The 22,860-nt window shown below is 45.7% G+C and overlaps 1 protein-coding gene across 1 annotated transcript in view; it reads left to right on the top strand.

The window, feature by feature from the left end:
• The window catches only part of LOC132587924 (protein FAM169B-like), an 88,863-nt gene that overhangs the window by 20,325 nt on the left and 45,678 nt on the right, over positions 1 to 22,860 (top strand). Inside the window, exons 2-3 of the mRNA XM_060260339.1 lie at positions 6,221 to 6,354; positions 18,531 to 18,630. Coding sequence (XP_060116322.1) covers positions 6,221 to 6,354; positions 18,531 to 18,630 — 234 coding nt within the window. The remainder of the gene's footprint in view (positions 1 to 6,220; positions 6,355 to 18,530; positions 18,631 to 22,860) is intronic.

Below are 22,860 nucleotides of genomic sequence, written 5' to 3'. Positions count from 1 at the left end.
TCATCCCATTCTTTCATTTGGTCCACTGAAAAGTATATTTGTTAAGTAATAGGAAGATCGTATTAAAGGTTAGATTTGCATTGGTCAGATTATTACAGTGCTCCGTCTATACTTTTGAGTGTTAATACGGTAGAAAACTGTGTGCCTTTTCCCCCCCAGCTGCGTGCATGGAATTCCATACATCCTGCTGTTTGTGGAAGCACATGCCCAGTTAATTTACACCTGTGTGTAAAAATAAAATTGCTATAATCCTGCAGGGAATTGCTCTATTCAGAAATATTGTATTAGTGCATTTAATAATAATGGAGTCTCATTTTGTTTCTGTTGTTGGCTCTATCCCCTTTATCTGTATGGCAAGACCGTCAATCTCTTTTGTCATGAGGGCCGGATCCGGCATAAACGAGACCTTGTTGGGCTGGGCCATGTGTGTCTTAAAATGTAATGCCAGGTAGCAAACATATATACGTTATAAAGCACACAAACACAAAGATTTTTTTTTAAAACTTAAAACATGCTTAAAACATTAGCACTCAATGGTCTTAAAGGTGTTTTCTTTGCATCTCTCCCATAGGATTCAGGGAACTGGGCAAAGGAAGCTCTGGCTCTTTCCTTCCTTTCCTTGGGGGACCAGGAGGGGGAGGAACCTCAACCAACAGAAGGAAGAGAGGCTTGGCTCAGTAGCTCTGCTGTGCAATTGAGAGCCTGGCAAAGAAAGCTATCCCTCTCCCCCTTCCTCCCCAATGGAGCAGCCTCAGCCAATGGAGAAAATAGAGGTTTTGCTCTGTAGCTCCTATGTAATTGAGCAAACCTGGCAAAGCAAACTGTGACACAGAAGGAAACGAGAGAGGGAGAAGGAAGCAGATGACAGCCAGTTGCTCAGGGGTCTAATAGGACCACAGGCCGCATGGTGGTGTCTGTATAGTGATGATTTCACGTGTGTGTGTGTATAAAGCTGACTTACGGTGACCCTGTGGAGTTTTCAAGAGATGCTAAGAGGTGGTTTGTCATTGCCTCTGCATAGTGACTCTGGAATTTCTTGGTCTCCCAACCAAACACCAACAAGGGCCAAACCTGCTTCTGAGTTTGACCAGATCCAGCTACCATAAGAACATAAGAGAAGCCATGTTGGATCAGGCCAATGGTCCATCCAGTCCAACACTCTGTGTCACACAGTGGCCAATATATGTGTATGTGTGTATACACACATACACACACATATATATATATATGTACTGTGGCTAATAGTCACTGATGGACCTCTGCTCCATATTTTTATCCAATCCCCTCTTAAAGCTGGCTATACCCTGGGCTATCCATGTTAAGGCAACATGCATTTAGAAGAACCCATTTGAAGGGATATTTTTCTGCATTCACACACACAAAATGTTTAAAATTCAAAACTGATGGGGGGGCTGTTTTTCCTCTTGGAAACTCAAATTCCAAATGCGGATGTAATTAAAACTGTTTGTACTTGCTTCACATCATGAGTTACTGTACAACTTTATAGCTTCAACAAACTTTGCTAAAAAGCTTTAGGCCTTACAAAGGTTGCACAAGAAAGTCAGGAAGCGATTGTGAAGCCTGGTTGTTGCAGAGACAGCTGCTGAACTTCTGACTTGGAACATCTCTTTGGAAACACTTTCACTGGTTTCCTGTTTGTTCCTGGGTATAATTCAAGATGCCAATTCTCACCCTATAGCTGTTCCCAGCTTGCGACCCATGTACTTTTAAATGGACAGCTTCTTCCACTATTAACTACTAGATTATTTAATTATTTGGAAAATTTCAATGCCGCAGGGTATAAATAAAGTAACTTCTAAAAAAAATATGTAAATAGGCAAGAGGAGAATGAGTGCTTAATATTTCTCTCTGTTGTTATTGCTAATCAATTATTATTCCTGTAGCGGATAAAATATATTTGCTAGTTGGAAAATATAGACCCACGATTTAAAATCCTAGCGCGTCTCCCCTACCACCAGGGGCTTAAATACGGGGAATCGCACATTTGCATTCAGAGTTTAATTTGGGATTAGTAAATTATAGATTCTAGATATGTTCAAGCAAGTGAGCAGAATAATTCCTTTATTTAAAAGCTCCAAGTAGCTTGACCAACCAGGCAAAAATCCCACCCAATACTAATTCTGTGTAATAAATGACAATGCACACTAGGGTTCCCAATCCCCCCGCTTTAGCGGGAGACTTCTGGGTTCCCAGCTTAATCTCCCGGTCTTCAAAATTGAGAAGCGGGGGGTGGGGGGGGTGGGAGGGTGGAGAACATACCTATAGAGCTCCTGTTGTAGAGCTCCTGAGCAGTTTGTAAAATCCCTGTCCCTTTAAGGCTGGGCAGGAAGGAGGAAACAGGAAGGGCTTCGGAGAACGGCCCCTCCCTTCTTTGCTTTCGTTTTCTCAGCAGGCACAGTTCTCCGGAAGAAGACCAAGTAAGTATTTGTGTGTGTGTGAAAGAGGGAGGGGGATTCCCTTGTATGGAGGCCCTCCCTCCCTTTAGAAAGTGGGGGGGGGGAGGGAAATGTCTACTGGCCACTCTATTATTCCCTATGGAGAATGATTCCCATAGGGAATAATAGGGAATTGATCCATGGGTATTGGGGGCCCTGGGGGGGCTATTTTTTGAGGTAGAGGCACCAGATTTTTAGTATAGCATCTAGTGCCTCTCCCCAAAATACCCCCCAAGTTTCAAAACGATTGGACCAGAGGGTCCAATTCTATGAGCCCCAAAAGATGGTGCCCCTATCCTTAATTATTTCCTATGGAAGAAAGGCATTTGAAAAGGTGTGCTGCCCCTTTAAATGTGATGGCCAGAACTCCCTTGGAGTTCAATTATGCTTGTCACACCCTTGTTCCTGGCTCCACCCCCAGTGTCTCCTGGCTCCACCCCCAAAGTCTCCTGGCTCCGCCCCCAAAGTCCCCAGATTTTTCTTTAATTGGACTTGGCAACCCTAATGCACACAATGATGCTATACACTACACATATGTTAATAAAGGACATGCAAAGAAATATAAACAGTATATAATAAGCAAAAATACAACCATATACATATTACCACAGCTGGACAGGCAAAAAGTATATCCACTTCCAAACAAATTAGTCCACACAAGTTGAATAACATTGGAGAATATTACAGTTCTGTTGAGGCAGGAAGTTCTCAACAGAATTCGATTGTTAAAATAACCCGTTTCAGTACCATAAAACCTTTTTCATGAGTAATATTGAGAGTAGAACAATTCGCAATTTTGCAAATCCACGGTGGGATCAATGAAGAAACGGAGTTCTCAAAGACGCAATAATAATATGCGACATAATAATAAGCAATCCAAAGGGCCAAGAAATAGCTTAAAGATAATTCTCTCCCCCCCCCCTCCTCAAACAGTATGCCACAAGTAATATCCATATTACGAGAGACTGTCTTTCAGGAACATATTACGGTATTCATGCAGCCACCATAAATTGGTACAGTATAATTTTGCCTCTAGGCTACTGAGTTCTGGAATGGGCAGCAACGTAGATAGACTGCCCCCCCCTCCACATAAATAAAAATAGGACGATGTCCGGAAGGGCTGTGCATGTTTAATATGTTAGGCCAATATCGTTTACATTTTTAGAGACAGACGCTGTATTCAGAAAATGCACAGAATTAAAAGAAGGCAGATGCTGGCTGTTCAGATCTTGCAAAACGTTAAAATTAGGATTCAGAGAATATTGAATCTATTTCCGATGCTACTCTCTAGTTTGCATTTGCTAGCAACAGTATGCTTATGTTTAATTTGATTTATAACCCGCCCTCCCCGCCCAGGTGGGCTCAGGGCGGCTTACATCAGAACATAGAACAACGATCGCAATCATAAAATCAATAAAATCATGAAACAATATAAATTAAAAACATATTATACAGTTGGTGCTAAATTAGATGTTTCTCATTCTCAAGACGACAGTTGTTCCAGGATTCTTCTACAGTCAGCTGAAGGCTTGCCGGAAGAGAACGGTCTTACAGGCCTTGCGGAAATGAGCGTTGTCCCGCAAGGCCCTAACCTCTTCCTGCAATTGGTTCCACCAGGAGGGGGCTGCCACTGAAAAGGCCCGATCCCTGGTGGTCGACAGTCTCTCCTACTTCAGCCTGGGGATCACTCGGAGATGTTCGGATCCCGATCTCAGCACTCTCTGGGGAACATGTGGGGACAGACGGTCCCTCAGGTAAACGGATCCTCGGCCATATAGGGCTTTAAAGAGGATGATAATGATGATGATATTCGATTTATATCCCGCCCTCCACTCTGAAGAGTCTCAGAGCGGCTCACAATCTCCTTTACCTTCCTCCCCCACAACAGACACCCTGTGATGTGGGTGGGGCTGGAGAGGGCTCTCACAGCAGCTGCCCTTTCAAGGACAACCTCTGCCAGAGCTATGGCTGACCCAAGGCCATGCTAGCAGGTGCAAGTGGAGGAGTGGGGAATCAAATCCCGGTTCTCCCAGACAAGAGTCCGCACACTCAACCACTACACCAAACTTGCTCTAAAGGTAATAATCAGCACTTTGTAATGAATCCGGTACACTTGGTGTATGTGCTCCCACTTGGGCCATCACATTACACAGTACACATGAAGTAGCCTTATATGGAATCAGACTATTGGTCCATCAAGGTCAGTGTTGTCTACTCTGACTGGCAGAGGGCTCTCCAGTGTCTCAGTCCAATACTGGTGCTTGCGCCTCTCGTACTCCCTGACCCTTTCAGCTGGCGGTTCCGGGGACCAAACCTGGGACCTTCTGCATGCTAAGCAGATGCTCTGCCACTGTGCTACAGCTCCTCTGCTGCAAGTACAAACAAATACTTCATCTTGTACTGCAAATGTTAATCTTGGTTGCAAGTTCAGATACTTCCAGAACCAAAAAAGATACTTTTATAATAATTGAAGTATATTTGGAAGAAGAGATTGGATTTATATCCTGCTCTTCACTACCTGATGGAGTCTCAGAGCGGCTTACGGTCTCCTTTCCCTTCCCCTCCTCACAGCGGACACCCTGTGAGGTAGGCGGGGCTGAGAGAGCTCTCCCAGAACTGCTCTTGAGCAGAACAACTCTGAGAGAACTTGTGGCTGACCCAAGGTCACAACAGCAGATGCATGTGGAGGAGTGGAGAATCAAACCCGGTTCTCTCAGATAAGAGTCCGTGTATTGGGAGAACCGGATTTGATTCCCCACTCCTCCACATGCAGCTGCTGGAATGGCCTTGGGTCAGTCATAGCTCTTGCAGAGCTGTCCTTGAAAGGGCAGCTTCTGGGAGAGCTCTCTCATCTCCACCCACCTCGCAGGGTGTCTGTTGTGGGGGAAGAAGATAAATGAGATTGTGAGCTGCTCTGAGACTCTGAGATTCAAAGTAGAGGGCGGGATATCTTCTTCTACTAAGGTAAAAGGTAAAGGTAGTCCCCTGTGCAAGCCCCAGTTGTTTCTGACTCTGGCGTGACGTTGTTTTCACAACGTTTTCATGGCAGACTTTTTACGGGGTGGTTTGCCATTGCCTTCCCCAGTCATCTACACTTTCCCCCCAAGAAGCTGAGTACTCATTTTACCAACCTCAGAAGGATGGAAGGCTGAGTCAACCTGGAGCCAGCTATCTAACCCAATTTCTGCCGGGATCGAACTCAGGTTGTGAGCAGAGCTTAGGACTGCAGTACTGCAGCTTTACCACTCTGCGCCACGGGGCTCTACTACAACTACTACTTAACCACTATACCAAAACAGGCAGAAGTGTGGTGAGGTTTGCTTTCAATCAATCAATCTTTATTGCGTTAGCAACAAAATGCCATAGCAACCAACAACCAGACAATAATAGAAGGTGAGGTTTGCTTTGCTACTTTGGAATGGCAAACTCTTAATTGCTTAGGCAGAAATCAAGAAACGGTAAAAAAAAAACTAGGAAGACACAGTTTTCTGACTTTGCTATTAAAGTTTAGTTCATCTTTGAGGTGGGGAATTATTCCAGTGGTTTTGCTTTCAGTTTGTGTACAGAATAATAAGATGAGCAAAACAGACAAGCACTTTCTGTTTGCACTGATCACAGGTTGCGTGCGGAGATGGACACTTGAATTGGTTTGCTGCTGTTCTCTCACAAGGCAGCGATCATGCCTTGCAGCTGAATTTGTCGCCTGCACTCTGTTATTTAGCGATATGAAATTGAATAACGTTTAGTATTCCCCTTTCTTCTAGGTCATCTTTATCCCGTGGATATTAAAGAAGAAAAGCCTGAAGTTCTAGAAGCTGCGGCTCAGGAATGTTACGCAAAACTCTTGGAACAGCCTTCATCAGTTGTGGAGTTTTGCTCTATCCCAGGAAGAGAGAGAGTAAGTAAATGTTATTCTTTTAAGATGCTAGCAAACAGAAGCATTGTTTTTGTTTCAAAGATTTTTATTTTGTTTTATAAGATACAGAAATTGAAAATAGAAAAGGAAAGGTTAAGAAAAAGATAATGTAAAGCGTGTGTGTGTGTGTATATATATATATATAAAGGTAAAGGTAGTCCCCTGTGCAAGCACCAGTTGTTTTTGACTCTGGGGTGACAATGCTTTCACAACATTTTCACGGCAGACTTTTTACGGGGTGGCTTGCCATTGCCTTCCCCAGTCATCTACACTTTCCCCCCAGCAAGCTGGGGACTCATTTTACTGACCTTGGAAGGATGGAAGGCTGAGTCAACCTGGAGCCGGCTACCTGAACCATCTTTCGCTGGAATTGGACTCAGGTTGTGAGCAGAGGGCTCCGACTGCAGTACTGCAGCTTTACCACTCTGCGCCATGGGACTCTTATATGCATACATACATACATACATATATATATAAACACACACACCCCTACCCCTTTTTCTACCCCAATCTCAAAGCAACCTATACATAATACTAACAATACATTTAGCTATTATCATGACAATACAAAGCTACTCCGGTCTTCTAATACAGAGAGCCAGTTCACAGAAGTGGTTAAATGTATGGACTCTTGTCTGGGAGAACCAGGTTCGATTCCCCACGCCTCCACTTGCAGTTGCTGGAATGGCCTTGGCTCAGCCATAGCTCTGGCAGAGCTGTCTTTGAAAGGGCAACTTCTGTCAGAGCTCTCTCAGCCCCACCTATCCCACAGGGTGTCTGTTGTGGGGGAAGAAGATAAAGGAGATTATGAGCCGCTCTGTGATTCAGAGAGAAGAGTGGGGTATAAATCTACTGTCGTCTTCTAATTTCTTCTAAACATAATTTTCCCCTTGGCTATTATCAGCATTGTCTTCTGCTATTACTGCCCCCCCCCCCCAAAATTTGACATATATTAACTATTTAAATTTAAGCGAATTTTCTAAGTAAGCTGAAATACAGCCAGTTATACAGCCAGACATATCTGTCAAAATTACATCTCTTATCTATAAGTTATGTTAACTCGGAAAGTAGTTAAGCAATAATTAAGTTTATAATAAAAACAGAAGCATTGTTGGCTAGAATTTCTTGGAAAAGTCAGCTGGCTGATGTTGGTGGTGGAAAGTGCTATCATGTCAAAGCCAATTTTTGGTGACCCTGTAGGGTTTTCAAGGCAAGAGATGAATGGAGGGGGTTTGATTCCCCACTCCTCCATATGCAGCCATCTGGGTAATCTTGAGTTCTCTCAGAGCTGTCTTCTTAAGAGCAGTTCTCTCAGAGCTCTCTCAGCCCCACCTACCTCACATGGTGTGGGGAGAGGAAGGGAAGGAGATTGTAAACCATTCTGTGATTCCGAGTGAAGGGCGGGGCATAAATCTAATCTCCTCCTCCTTCATTTTCTTCATTTCTTCTTCATTTTTTTCTCTATTGCCCCCCCCAGCTCCCCTCAGTCAGCTGCTCCCCTAGGGATTCTTAGTCAGGGTCACTGTGGGCATTGGAGGAGGTCATGACAGTCTCCAATCCAGGTACTGACCAGGCTGATAAGATAAGATAAGATAAATTTATTGTCATTGTTCTCAAAAAAGAAAATGAGAGCAACGAAATGAGGTGCTCTTCCACAAACATACCAACACATCAACACCCACAAAAGGACATATACATAGACCATTTAAATGCATCTAAAAACACATAACCATTCATAAAAACACATAACCATTCATAACCCTGCATTTAGCTTAACCACGGCACTTGGATAAAAGCTGCCCTTGAATCTATTTGTCTTTGCCTTCAACACTCTATATCGCCTACCTGACGGTAAAATATCAAATAGCAAGTGGCCTGGATGTGAAGGGTCCCTTAAGATCATTTGTATCTTCCTTCTACATCCCTTATCCCTGATCCTACTTCGCTTCTGAGATTGGGCTAGCATGAGCCCTGTAGGCCAGGGCTGGCTAACGCCATGAAATCAGAATTCAGTTCATGGTTGAGGTCATTTCAGTTTGCCTTTCAGTCCCCTTGAGAGGACTGCTATGGAATAGTGTCAAATGCAAAGCGAATGAAATATAATTTGAAAAGTTTTTATTTAACATACGATTTTTAATTTTAATTTTTTTTAAAAAAAAAACTAAGCCAACATAGCAATGGGAAGGACCGTGACTCAGTGGTAGGGTATCTGCCTTGAATGCAGGAGGTCCCAGGGTCATTCCTCAGCATCTCCACCTAAAAGGACCAGCTGTGAAAGACCTCTGCCTGAAACCCTGGAGAGCTTTTGCCAGGCTGGGTAGACAATAGTGACCACGATGAACCAGTGGTCTGATTCGCTTAAGACAGCTTCAAGAAAAACCAGAGAAAATGATGGCTAGCCCCAAATCATGGGAGCTGTATCCATCTAGAAGTAGAGGGCTCAAGGTCACTGAGGTCAGAGTGTGGAGCCGGGAACTTGAGCTAGAAGTCTGCTGCATCAATCCAAATAGTTCAGCTTCCTTTTTTCCTCCCCCACTGTCCATCCGTGGTAGCATCTGCTACCTTGCCAGGTTCAGTCCCTGGAGTTTCCAGTTTAAAATATAAGGTAGTTGGTGATGTGCAAGATCTTTGCTTTGAGACCCCAGAAAGCAATTGCCAGTCAGAGTAGACAGTATTGATCAGGGGTGGCCAAACTTGCTTAATGTAAAAGCCACATAGAATAAATATCAGATGTTTGAGAACTATAAGACATAAACGTCAGATGTTTGAGAGCCGCAAGACACGAATGTCAGATGTTAGAGAGCTGCAAGAAGGAAGGAAGGAAGGAAGGAAGGAAGGAAGGAAGGAAAATAGATGGGGGGAGGAGGGAAGAAGAGATGGAAAAAAGTAACTTTAAATGCATTCTCCAAGGTGCCAGCTGGCTTGGCCTGGAGGAGTGATTTAAAGAGAGAAATGCCTTCTCCAAGCTGGCCAATAAGGAGGTGGGGCTTTGAGAGCCACACAATATGTGTGAAAGAGCCACATTTGGCTCCCGAATCACAGTTTGGCCACCACTGATATTGACTCTCATGGACTAAGGGTCTGACTACATGTGTTCATTCCCCTGTGGCTACCATTTTCTCTGCAACCTCATCAGAGAGCCCTTTTAATGGCTTTTAAAAAAATGCTATGGCGTTATGCTATAGCAATATGGCAATTACTCAGGGGTTGTTTTGTAGAAAAATAAGTGGTGGCGCTCATACAGGGATTGTTATATGCAGCTGCAATACTATTCAATGGACAAGGAGGTGGAACTCTCAGAAGGAGGAGGTGGAACTCTCAGAAAGGTTCTGGAGCTGTGCTCCTGTGAGCTCCCACTGAATCTGAGGCCTGCAATTACTTATTTTAAAAATTAAGCCATCGAGCGTGGCTGGGAGATCGCAAAGGAAAGTGTGGAACAAACTTCCATCTGGACGTTCTGTTGTGATTGTGAATGTCTCTGTAGCCACCAGCAGTCAGCTCTTGTATCATGTGGACAGAGCCCAGATATCTCAGGAAAGGCAATTCTTGAAATGTGGCAGACACAAAGTATTTACTGTGATCAGGCAAAGACTGAAGGCCAGGCTCCAAATACTGATTTTCCAAATAAAAATCTCCAAAACGTTTTCCTTCTCATAGCGTCTGAAGAAGTAAAAGTCTGACTTACAAAAGCTCATGCTGGAATATTATGCACCACTGGAGTTCCATTTTGTTTCACTACCACAGACTAACACGGCTACCCCTCTGGAATACTCAGTATTTATACTATACTTGGCCAATCTAGGACATTGTAGCACTTCTTGATTGCAGGAATTGATTCAGTTCTGTACCTAAATACTTACCTGAATACTTACCTAAATACTTACCTGAACCCTCAGAGGCTTGAACCGCATTCTAGTTCCATTTTTGGAGTCCCTGTCACGTGTGAATTCCAGTTCTGGATGTCTTAAGGGGGTTTTGGGTTCAGTTATTCAGACATTAAAGGTAAAAGTAGTCCCCTGTGCAAGCACCAGTCGTTTCCAACTCGGGTGACGTCGCATCATGACGTTTTCATGGCAGACTTTTTTAATGGGGTGGTTTGCCATTGCCTTCCCCAGTCATCTACACTTTCCCCCCAGCAAGCTGGGTACTCATTTTACCAACCTTGGAAGGATGGAAGGCTGAGTCAACCTTGAGCCGGTTACCTGAGCCCAGCTTCTGCAGAGATCGAATTCAGGTCATGAGCAGTGTTCCCTCTAAGCTGAGTTAATGTGAGCTAGCTCACGCATTTTTGTCTTAGCTGAGGAAAAATGGCCCCAGAGCACAGTAATATATGCCGTAGCTCACAACTTTAATGCCAGGAGCTCCCAAAGTAGAATTTTGCTCGCAAGACTCTGCAGCTTAGAGGGAACGCTGGTCGTGAACAGAGCTTGGACTGCAGTACTGCAGCTTTACCACTCTGCGCCATGGGGCTCTTACCTACTAAATATAGCAAAACCTGTTTTGAAATGGTGTGTATGTCAGGTTGCAGCATTCATTGAGTTTCCAACGTGAGAGATATTCAGAGGTGGTTTGCCATTGCCTATCTCTGCATAGTGACCCTGGCGGGCCTGTAGCCACAGGGGGGGGCCTGTGGGGGCACTGCCCCCTGGCTTCCGGGCTGGGCCCTCTGGCTCCCGGGGGCCCTCCAGGGTGCAGCCATTGTTTTTGTCATGAGTGACAGCCAGAGCAGGGAGAGCAGAGCAGAGCGCAGCGCACTGAGGCAGCAAAAGCAGCAGGTGGAGAGGAGGGAGGTGGAGGAGTGGAAGGCAGAGGAAGCTGTGTGGAATGGGCTGGGGAGAGGGGGATGGATGGATGGCGCTGCTGGCTAAAAAGGTGAGAGAGAGAGAGATGGAAGGGACCCCCCTGCTTGCTCGCAAGGTGCAGTCTCTTCTTGACTCCAAAGTTTTAAGGTTGGCTCCCTTGACTTAGCCGCTTCCAGTGCCTCCAGCTTTTGCCCCTACCCCAGAAAGCTTCTGAGAAGCGGCAAAGCCCCGCAGTGGATGGGAAAGGTGCCCCCCCCGACTTTTTAAAAAGCCCCCAGACTTTTAAAATCCTGGCTACGGCCCTGAGCCCTGGGTTTCCTTGGTGACCCTCCCCCATCGAAGTGCTAACCAGGGCCGACCCTGTTTAATTTCCAAGATCTGATGAGATCAGGCTATTCAGGGCTAACCAGGTCAAGGCAAGAGACATTCAGAGGTGTTTGGCCTTTGCCTGTCTCTGCGTAGTGACCCTGGATTTCCTTGGTGCCCTCCCCCCGCCCCGTCCAAGTGCTAACCAGGGCCGACCCTGCTTAGCTTCCAAAATCTGGCTAGCCTGGACCATCCAGGTCAGAGCATTTTGAAACGGGATTTCAAAAGCAGTTGTTGATAGCGTCTTGCAGGGCTTTTTTTGTAGAAACCCCCCCAGCAGGAACTCATCTCTGTATTAGGCCACACCTCCTGACGTCACCAATGTTTCACACAGGGTTTTTTTTTGTAGAAAAAGCCCAGCGGGAACTCATCTCTCTATTAGGCCACTCCTCCTGACGTCACCAATGTTTCACACAGGGCTTTTTTTGTAGAAAAAGCCCAGCGGGAACTCATCTCTGTATTAGGCCACACCTCCTGACGTCACCAATGTTTCACACAGGGCTTTTTTTGTAGAAAAACCCCAGCGGGAACTCATCTCTGTGTTAGGCCACACCTCCTGATGTCACCAATGTTTCACACAGGGCTTTTTTTGTAGAAAAAGCCCAGCGGGAACTCATCTCTGTATTAGGCCACACCTCCTGACGTCACCAATGTTTCACACAGGGCTTTTTTTGTAGAAAAAGCCCAGTGGGAACTCATCTCTGTATTAGGCCACATCTCCTGACGTCACCAATGTTTCACACAGGGCTTTTTTTGTAGAAAAAGCCCAGCGGGAACTCATCTCTGTATTAGGCCACACCTCCTGACGTCACCAATGTTTCACACAGGGCTTTTTTTGTAGAAAAAGCCCAGCGGGAACTCATCTCTGTATTAGGCCACACCTCCTGACGTCACCAATGTTTCACACAGGGCTTTTTTTGTAGAAAAAGCCCAGTGGGAACTCATCTCTGTATTAGGCCACACCTCCTGACGTCACCAATGTTTCACACAGGGCTTTTTTTGTAGAAAACCCCCAGCGGGAAGTCATTTGCATATTAGGCCACACCCCCTGATACTGATCCAGCCAGAACTGCGTTCCTGGGCATTCCTGCTAAAAAAGAAAGCCCTTGGCTTTAAATCAACCGCTGTATAGTGAAAGAAACCTGAAAAACAACACTGGATGCCTGCAGTCCCTTGGGCATGAGGAAGATTGTAGACTCAGAAGTATTTCATGCATGATCTTCAACAGCTTAAGGGTCTTGGACAGCTTAAGGGTCTTCAGCGGCTTAAACGCAGCTGAATTTCTTTCCATTCTAGAGGATGGTGGGGTTTTTTTTGTTTCTGAGAATTGCATTTTCTAATGTGCATTGCGTTGTCATGGAAAGTTTGCCCAAAAAAGGGGTTGAAGCAAACTAGACAAAAATGCTTACAGAATAAGTCTGCAGCGCAGGCTGTTCCCAGCTGGAGGCAGACAGCGTGTTCAAATCTTTCTTCCCTTCCCTCACATAATTCTTGGCATCCTCTGGTGCCTTCCTGCTTTTGCAGCATTATCTTATTTGCACAAGACAACACCCCCCCCCCCAAAACCTCCATAAACGTATTTATGCTTTTGAGCCGAAGCAACACCAGAGCTAACTTGAAATAATTGCTTCATGCAGCATTGGAACGTGGTCTTGTAGTTTCCAGAGTGGGGGGCGGGGAAGCCCAGTTTACAAGGAGGGCAGGGCACAGGGAAGGATGCCTGTGTTGAAACACTCTTCGGATGACCTCTAGCGTTGCAGGAATGGAACTTCTTTCAAACCAAAACACAAGCGGCCGTTGGGAAGGGGGAAAGAGGAAGCGGGAGGGTGAACTGCTGTCCTTAGCTCAACCTGTCGTGCCTGGATGCAGATCGAGCATCCCATCTGGTGCTCAGTTGGGGAGAGGGAGGGGGGAAAGGGATTGAAGAGCTTAGCATGCGAAGCAGCGTTCCAGCTTTACAATAGCAAGACACAATAGGGTGACCTAAGGATGCGGCCTTCCCTTTGATTTCAGAGCATCTTGGTTCTTTGAGAGCCAGTTTGGGTGTAGTAGTTAAGTGCACGGGCTCTGATCTGGAAAAACCAGGTTTGATTCTCTTCCACTTGCGGCTGCTGGAATGGCCTTGGGTCAGCCATAGCTCTGGCAGAGGTTGTCCTTGAAAGGGCAGCTGCGGTGAGAGTCTTCTCAGCCCCACCAACCTCACAAGGTGTCTGTTGTGAGGGAGGAAGATAAAGGAGATTGTGAGCCACTCTGAGATTTGGAGTGGAGGGCAGGATATAAATCCAATATCATCATCATCTTCTTATGCTTTATAGCCAGCGCATAGATATTCTATTAATTTTCTGCTGCGTTGCTTTTTGGGCAGGGGGAGGCATGGATGGGGAAAGTTAATCTAGGGCTACTTTTTTGTTGTCACTCAGTTGCACTGTCGAGTCCGACTCTTTGCAACCCCATGGACCAAGTCGTGCTGGGCCCCCCCTGTCTTCCACCATCCCCTTCCACCTTTATATCTAGCTTAAGTTCATGTTAGTTCCATCAGTAACGCTGTCCAGCCGTCTCATCTTTTGCCGCCCCCTTCTTCCTTTGCCTTCTGTCTTTCCTAGCATCAGGGTCTTCTCCAGCGAGTGCTCCCTTCTCATTGGGTGACCAAAGTATTTGAGCTTCAGCTTCAGCATCTGCTACTTTAGGGTGATAAAATTAATTAAGTATGGGGCTGGCCAACGATAGCTCTCCAGATGTTTTTTGCCTACAACTCCCATCAGCCCCAGCCAGCATGGCCAATGGCTGGGGCTGATGGGAGTTGTAGGCAAAAAAACATCTGGAGAGCTACTGTTGGCCACCCCTGCAGTACGGAGAATTTTGTCCTTTGATGGAAGGGCATCCTTTTATCGCTTATTAAGGGCATTCAAATTTTGATTGCTTGCAAATTGAAGTTTTTGGTTTTTTTTTAAATCAATCAACATTTTATTGAATGTTTGCATTCCATTAAACTCTGATGTATGACAAGTAACTACAAGGCATAATACTTTACAAAGAACTGTATGGCATAATACGTTACCAACAGAGGTGAAATAGTTGTATGTAACGTATAGCATCCAAAAGTCACATTGAAATAGTGGCAAATAAAAGTTCTGTTCTTTTGAAAATAAGATTGACAAAACTGATAAATCTGCAATGCAAAGGAAAGTGGACCAGAATGTTGTGGGGAGAGTATGACGTTAGGAAGATGAACAGCCGAGGGTTGGGATGGAACATTGGGGAGGGATGGTGGCTCAGTGGTAGAGCATCTGCTTGATAAGCAGAAGGTCCCAGGTTCAATCCCCGGCATCTCCAACTAAAAAGGGTCCTGGTAAATAGGCATGAAAAACCTCAGCTTGAGACCCTGGAGAGCCGCTGCCAGTCTGAGTAGACAATACTGACTTTGATGGACTGAGGGTCTGATTCAGTATAAGGCACCTTCATATGTTCACAAATCTCTGTCACTCTTGAAGCCCAAATTCTGTCTTCCTCTTCCCTTGTTTGGGCCTGATAGCCACATCTGCTGTTTTGTGAGAGAGCTGTTTGAATGGAGCTGACCCTACATTACAATGAATGCTTCTTAAATTTACAGGCACTGTTGTTGTTTTTTGTCAAGGAAAGGAGGTAGTCCCACAAGGCTTTTCAGATAATTGGACTGTGAACTATTAATTATTTGGTGGGAGTTTGTTATCTGCTCTTTTAGCCAGAACGCATACCTATATCAAAAATTTATTTTTTTTAAATTTTTCACTTCATTTATACCTCCCCTTTCTTCCCAATGGGGATGCAAAGTGGCTTACATCATTCTCCTCCCCTCCATTTTACCTTCAAAACAACTCTGTGAGGTGGGTTAGGCTGAGAGTGTGTGACTGGCCCAAGGTTTACCCAGCTAGCTTCCGTGGCAGAGTAGGGATTTGAACCTAGGTCCCCTGGATCCTAGCCTGACTCAGCCCGTGCTGAGAACCCCGCACTGGCTGCCTGTTGTGTATTGAATCCGTTTCAAGGTCCTGGTATTAACCTTCAAAGCCCTATATGGCCTAGGACCTACCTATCTGCGGGACCACCTTGCCCCACATGTTCCCCAGAGAGCACTCTGATCAAGCTCTCAAAATTTTCTTGCTGTCCCTGGGCTAAAGGAGGCTAGGCTTAATTCCACCAGAGGAAGAGCCTTCTCGGTTGCAGCCCCAATACTTTGGAACACCCTCTCAGAAGCCATCGGGGCTTTGCGGGATTTATTGCAGTTCTGAAGGGCCTACAAGACTATACTGTTTTGGATGGCATAGAACATCTAACGGGAGAGGGCTGCCTCCACATCTGGATCCATAGCACTTTTATTACTAACTGCCTAGGATCTGTGCGCGTGAGAAAGAAAATATTACATGATCTGCCTGAAGTAGGACCATTGTCATTTATCCGATTGTTTCATTGTTTTAATATTGTTTTTGTTTACTGTCTATTTTATGCTGCTAGCCGCCGAGTCTGTACAGAATGGGTGGGATATAAATATAATGTAAATAAATAAATAATTAACCACCGCACCACAGTTGTTCTCTAGAGAATGGTACAGGTGTCAATGTTAACATTAATCTATTAATGTCTTGCTTCTTCGCCAAGGAGCCTTTTACAGGATAAAAGCTAAAGGTAGTCCCTTGTGCAAGCACCAAATTGTTATCAACCCATGGGGTGACATCACATCGTGACGTTTTCTTGGCAGAATTTTTACAGGGTGGTTTGCCATCGCCTTCCCCAGTCATCTACACTTTCCCCCCAGCAAGCAGGGTATTCATTTTACCAACCTTGGAAGGATGGAAGGCTGAGTCAACCTTGAGGGGGAAGGATGGTGGCTCAGCGGTAGAGCATCTGCTTGGTAAGCAGAAGGTCCCAGGTTCAGTCCCCGGCATCTCCAACTAAAAAGGGTCCAGGCAAGTAGGCGTGAAAAACCTCAGCTTGAGACCCTGGAGAGCCGCTGCCAGTCTGAGTAGACAATACTGACTTGATGGACCAAGGGTCTGATTCAGCATAAGGCAGCTTCATATGTTCATATGAGCTGGCTACCTGAACCCAGCTTCCTCCAGGATTGAACTCAGGTAATGAGCAGAGCTTGGACTGCAGTACTGCCGTTTACCACTCCTTGGATTTACAGAATAAAACATAGTAAAAATATAACGCTTTAAAAGCTGTTAATTAAAATTCAACATTAAAAAAAAATTCAACCAGAACTTTTAATGCATTATTAGAAATTGTTACCCCATCTTTTCAAAAGATGTTTTCCTGATTCTGTTTATTGACTTTTGCTACTGCTAATAGCGTTAAAACTTTCACTATCTCACCTGAAGAAGGGCATAGGTCTGGCATACGACCCAACATACAAGGCTAACTTTCCACCTGGGTCAGTCCTAAGCATAAGCCACTGAATGTACGGCATGGGAGAAGAGGGTGGGTGTGGCTTATTCCCATCATTGACTTGGGCATGCCTTATGTCCCTCACTGAATCCTAGGCCTGTGCAGCTGCCTTGGGGCTCAAGTGACACCCCCTCCCAAGTACAGGCACCATCTCTGGGGTTCTGTTTGCTCCCAGCATGCCTTACCAGGTATAGCCCCCACCATCCCACCGCTGCGCACACCCACAGGCGCACATGCATTCATGCATACACATACACACACTTTTGACTGTCACACACCTTTATATCTAGAATTTGCTATTTTTCTGCAAACAAGCTGAAAAGTTGCCCTAACCCAGGGGTGTCAAACATGCAGATCGGGAGCCAAATCAGGCCCCCGGAGGGCTCCTATCAGGCCCCAGAGAAAACTAGCTGTCATCTGCTTCCTTCTCCCTCTCTCTTCCTTCCTTCTGCATAACAGCTTGCTTTGCCAGGCTTGCTCAATTGCACAGGAGCTACAGAGCAAAATCTCTGTTTTCTCCGTTGGCTGAGGCTCTTCCCTTGGGGAGGAAAGGGGGAGGAATAGAACGCTTTGCCAGACTCTCTCATATGAACATATGAAGCTGCCTTCTACTGAATCAGACCCTCAGTCCATCAAAGTCAGTATTGTCTACTCAGACTGGCAGCGGCTCTCTAGGGTCTCAAGCTGAGGTTTTTCACACCTATTTGCCTGGACCCTTTTTTGGAGATGCCGGGGATTGAACCTGGGACCTTCTGCTTCCCAAGCAGATGCTCTACCACTGAGCCACCGTCCCTCAATCACACATCAGCTACTGAGCCAAACCTCTCTTCCTTCTATTGACTGAGCCCCCCACCCCCCTCAGTCTCTGGGGATGGAAGGAAAAAGCCAGTTTTTCCTTCCCAGGAGAGAACTACAAAGAAAGCACCTTTAAGACCAATGAGTGCTAACGTTTTAAGCATGTTTTGAATTTTTTTTTAAAAAAAATGTTTATTTGTGTTTGTGTTCTTTATAAAATTTATATCTCTGCTACCTAATCTTAAATAGGTACAGACATGGCCCAGCCCGACATGGCTCGGCCCAACCCGACAGAGCCTGGCCCCTCAAGGTCTCATTTATGTCATAACAAATGAGTTCAACATCCCTGCCCAGTTTGGTGTAGTGGTTAAGTGTGCGGACTCTTAGCTGGGAGAACCGGGTTTGATTCCCCACTCCTCCACTTGCACCTGCTGGAATGGCCTCGGGTCAGCCAGAGCTCTGGCAGAGGTTGCCCTTGAAAGGGCAGCTGCTGTAAGAGCCCTCTCCAGCCCCACCCACCTCACAGGGTGTCTGTTGTGGGGGAGGAAGGTAAAGGAGATTGTGAGCCGCTCTGAGACTCTTCGGAGTGGAGGGCGGGATATAAATCCAATATCGTCTTCTTCTTCTTCTTCTTCTTCTTGGAAATGATTCCAGGCTCAGCGCATTGAGGCATAATGGGTTTTAGTTACAATTTTTCCTGCTCCCCTTATAATTAGCACACTTTGTGTGGGTGCTGGATACTACAAATGTAAACACCTTTGTTGAATTTGACAGGTTAAACTTGAGGCTTCCTCGGTGCGTTCCCTTTCTCTGTACAGACAAGATAGCCAAAGGACTCTCCTGGTTTTAAATGACCCGCAGCAAAAAGACACAGGTTAGTAGTATCTTTCTTGTTCACCCCGAGTGTGGCTCAGAGGAAGTACTGGAGGCGGACGATACGGTTCTGCTGCTGAAGATAATGGCATTTGTCCCCGAGCCTCCCTGCTTGAGAGACCACCTGGAAATCATTTATGTATATATAATTGGCTTTTCTACTAGCGTTGCCAATTCTGAGTTAGGAAATTCCTGGAGATTTGGGGTAAAGCCTGGAGAATGTGGGTTTTGGGGAGAGAAGGCACTTTAACAGGGTATAATGTTGTAAAGTCCACCCTCAAAGTAAACTTTTTTTTGTTCATGGGAACTGATCTCTGTTGCTGAGCAGTTGTGTTAGAACTGATCAAAGGAAATCCTTCACCCAAAGGGTGATTAACACATGGAATTCACTGCCACAGGAGGTGGTGGCGGCTACAAGCATAGCCAGCTTCAAGAGGGGGTTGGATAAACATCTGGAGAAGAGGTCCATCAGGGGCTATTAGCCACAGCTTATCGTTGGAACTCTCTGTCTGGGGCAGTGATGCTCTGTATTCTTGGTGCTTGGGGAGGGCAGCAATGGGAGGGCTTCTAGTGTCCTGGCCCCACTGGTGGACCTCATGATGGTGCTTGGATTTTTGGCCACTGTGTGACACAGGGTATTGGAATGGATGGGCCATTGGCCTGATCCAACATGGCTTCTCTTATGTTCTTTTGTCTGGGGCAGTGATACTCTGTATTCTTGGTGCTTGGTGGGGGGGCAACAGTGGGAGGGCTTCTAGTGTCCTGGCCCCACTGGTGGACCTCCTGATGGTGCTTGGATTTTTGGCCACTGTGTGACACAGGGTATTGGAATGGATGGGCCATTGGCCTGATCCAACATGGCTTCTCTTATGTTCTCCTGTCTGGGGCAGTGATGCTCTGTATTCTTGGTGCTTGGGGGGGCAACAGTGGGAGGGCTTGCAGTGTCCTGGCCCCACCGGTGGACCTCCTGATGGTGCTTGGATTTTTGGCCACTGTGTGACACAGAGTGTTGGACTGTATGGGCCGTTGACCTGATCCAACATGGCTTCTCTTATGTTCTTATGTCTGGAGATCAGTTATAATTCCAGGAGGGTTGGCAACCCTATTTTCTACCCAAGGGGGACTGAAAGCACCGTACAACATTGATCCCCCATCTCCCCTTTTTGTATGTTGTTATGTTTTACTGTTGCGTCATCAGATGTTTCACACATACATTGAAAATGCTATTTTAATATTTTAGATATTTTAATGCCTTGAGGTTCACTGCCTTGGGGACTCTATTTGAGTAGAAAGGCAGCATAGAAGTGTCTTAAATTAAATGTCTGCATTGTTCCAATTTCAGGATATGTGCTGTTGAAGTGAGCACAGTCTCAAATGAATAAAGAAATTTTATCCTTACAACAGCCTCCCCTGTGAGCAGGATAAGTAGAAACAATGGCGACACAGTGTAAATAGGAGTCCAAACAACAACTGCGCCAGATATACCAAACACTTATTACAAACTACAAAACGTATCTATTATGAGAGTGCATAAGCATCCAAAAATTCATACACGAGTGATAAAATTAATCATATGCATCAAGTCCCATGCAGAAGAATACAGTTCCATAGGATGACTCTGAAGAAATTTAAAAAAATCTTCATTGAGTAATACTACTCCAAAGTAAACCAAAAACCGGAGTCCTTCCACTGATGATGGCTTCAGAAGGAAAATTCACCTCCATCTGATCACCGGCTTCTTACCATGTTCCGCTGTGTTGCAGCTTCTTCGTAAGCCAACTTACAAAGTCTTCCAGACTAGCTTCTCTTACACGCCCATTTTCAGTTTCTTAAGCCATCACTTAAGAAATTGAAAATGGGCGTGTAAGAGAAGCTCCTCTGGAATAGTCTGATGGGCTTTTCTACCCAAAAAGCCCTGTGAGGCAGGTTAGGCGGACAGAGATTGACTGGCCCATGATCGCCCAGCGAACTTCCATGTCACATAGCGTCGCAGTTAAAGGGTTAGATTAGGAGCTGGGACACCCACGTTTCAGTTCTCACTCTTCCATGGAAGATCTCTGTCCTTGTGCTTATCACAGTCTCTCAGAAGGCTGTTGTGAGGAGAAAAAGAAGGAGGGGGAGAATAAGCTACTTTGGGTGCTGATTCTGAAGGAAAGTAGGATATAAATAACAAAGTATCATAAAATAAGCAGAATTTGGATCAGATCTGGCTCTTCCAGTTTCTAAGCCAACCCTCTAATTCATGGGTGTCAAACATGTGGCCCAGGGGCTGAATCAGGCCCCCGGAGGGCTCATAACAGGCCCCTGAGCAAGTGCGCTGTCATATGCTTCCTTCTCTCTATATGAACTACAGAGCAAAACCTCTATTTTCTCCTTTGGTTGAGGCTCCTCCTTTGGGGAGAAAGGGGGAAACCAGAGCTTGCTTTGCCAGGCTCTCTCAATCACACAGCGAGCTTCTGAGCCAAGTCTCTCTTCCTTCTATTGGCTGATGCTCCTCCCGCTCCTTGTCCTCTGTGGAAGGAAGGAAAGAGCCAGAGCTTCCTTTGCCGAGTTCCCTGGATCCCATGGGAGAAATACAAAGAAAACACCTTTAAGACCAATGAGTGCTAATGTTTTAAGTATGTTTTATTTTAAGGTGCTTTTTAAAAAATATAATCTTTAATTGTATTTGTGTCCTTTATAAAGTATATTTCTGCTAAAAAAAAAAAAAAAAGGTAAAGTTAGTCCCCTGTGCACCAGTCGTTTTCGACTCGGGTGACGTTGCTTTCACAACGTTTTCACAGCAGACTTTTTTATGGGGTGGTTTGCCATTGCCTTCCCAGTCATCTACCCTTTCCCCCCAGCAAGCTGGGTACTCATTTTACCAACCTCGGAAGGATAGAAGGCTGAGTCAACCTGAGCCGGCTATCTGAACCCAGCTTCCGCTACCTAATCTTAAATAGGTGCGCACATGGCCCGGCCCGACAAGGTCTCATTTGCATCAGCTCCAGCCCTCGTAACAAATGATTTCGACTGCTCTGCTAGTCCAATACTGGCTCTGACCTCCATGGGGAGAAAGGGGTGGAGGGGATAGAAATATGCCATTATCTTTTTTTAATTTATATTTTACTTCATTCATATTCAACCTTTGTCCTCAGAGGGTACTCAGAGCAGCTTATGTTCTTCTCTTTGCTTTATCTTCACAACAACCCTGTGAAGCAGGCTAGGCTGAGAGTCTTTGACTGGCCCAAGATTATCTGGCAAGTTTTTATGGCCGTGAGGGGTTCAAACCTGGGTCTCCCAGATACTAATCTGATGCTGTAACCACTACACCGCACTGGCACTCTGTTGTACACTAAGGTCGTTTTCGCACTCACCTCCAGCCGGCGCGACCCCCCTCTTCACCGCGCAGGATCTGCGCGGATTTCGCACTAAATGCCGCGGAGCAGCCTTTTGCGCCGGAAACTCCCGGCGCAAAAGCCGCTCAAACGTAAATCGCCAAAAAGCAGTTTGGCGTTTGCGCGGCTTTTGCGACGGGAGTTTCTGGCGCAAAAGGCTGCTCTGCGGCATTTAGTGCGAAATCCGCGCAGATCCTGCGCGGTGAAGAGGGGGGTCGCGCCGGCTGGAGGTGAGTGCGAAAACGACCTAAGAATACATAAAGGAAACCTGCCTGTTCCTCCCCTAAAATATTATTTTCTTAGGACCCTGATTGTAGAAAAGAAAATAGCTATTTAGGGAGGCTTCATAAACTATAAGACTATATAGCAAGAGTGGCCAAACTTTCTTAACATAAGAGCCACATAGAATAAATGTCAGATGTCTGAGAGCATCAAAACAAGGAAGGAAGGAAAGCAGGCAGGCAGGCAGGCAAATAAATGGGGGAGGGAGGCAGAAGTGGAAATAAAGCAGCTTCAACATTAAATTCATTCTCCAAGTCACTGGCTAGTTTGGCTTGTGTGGAATTGTTTTCTGTGGTCCCGGAACGTAGGACCAGAACCAATGGGTTGAAATTAAATCAAAAGAGTCTCCAGCTCAACATTAGGAAGAACTTCCAAACCGTTACAGTGGTTCCTCATTGGAACAGGCTTCCTCAGGAGGTGGTGGGCTCTCCTTCCTTGGAGGCTTTTAAACAGAGGCTAGATGGCCATCTGACAGCAGTGAAGATCCTGTGAATTTAGGGGGAGATGTTTGTAAGTTTCCTGCATTGTGCAGGGGGTTGGACTAGATGACCCTGGAGGTCCCTTCCAACTCT

This window comes from Heteronotia binoei, chromosome 19 (assembly GCF_032191835.1).
Source record: "Heteronotia binoei isolate CCM8104 ecotype False Entrance Well chromosome 19, APGP_CSIRO_Hbin_v1, whole genome shotgun sequence".
Classification (NCBI taxonomy): domain Eukaryota; kingdom Metazoa; phylum Chordata; class Lepidosauria; order Squamata; family Gekkonidae; genus Heteronotia; species Heteronotia binoei.
The sequence above is the reverse complement of the archived record's forward strand: the minus strand, read 5'-3'. Positions and strand labels throughout refer to the sequence as shown.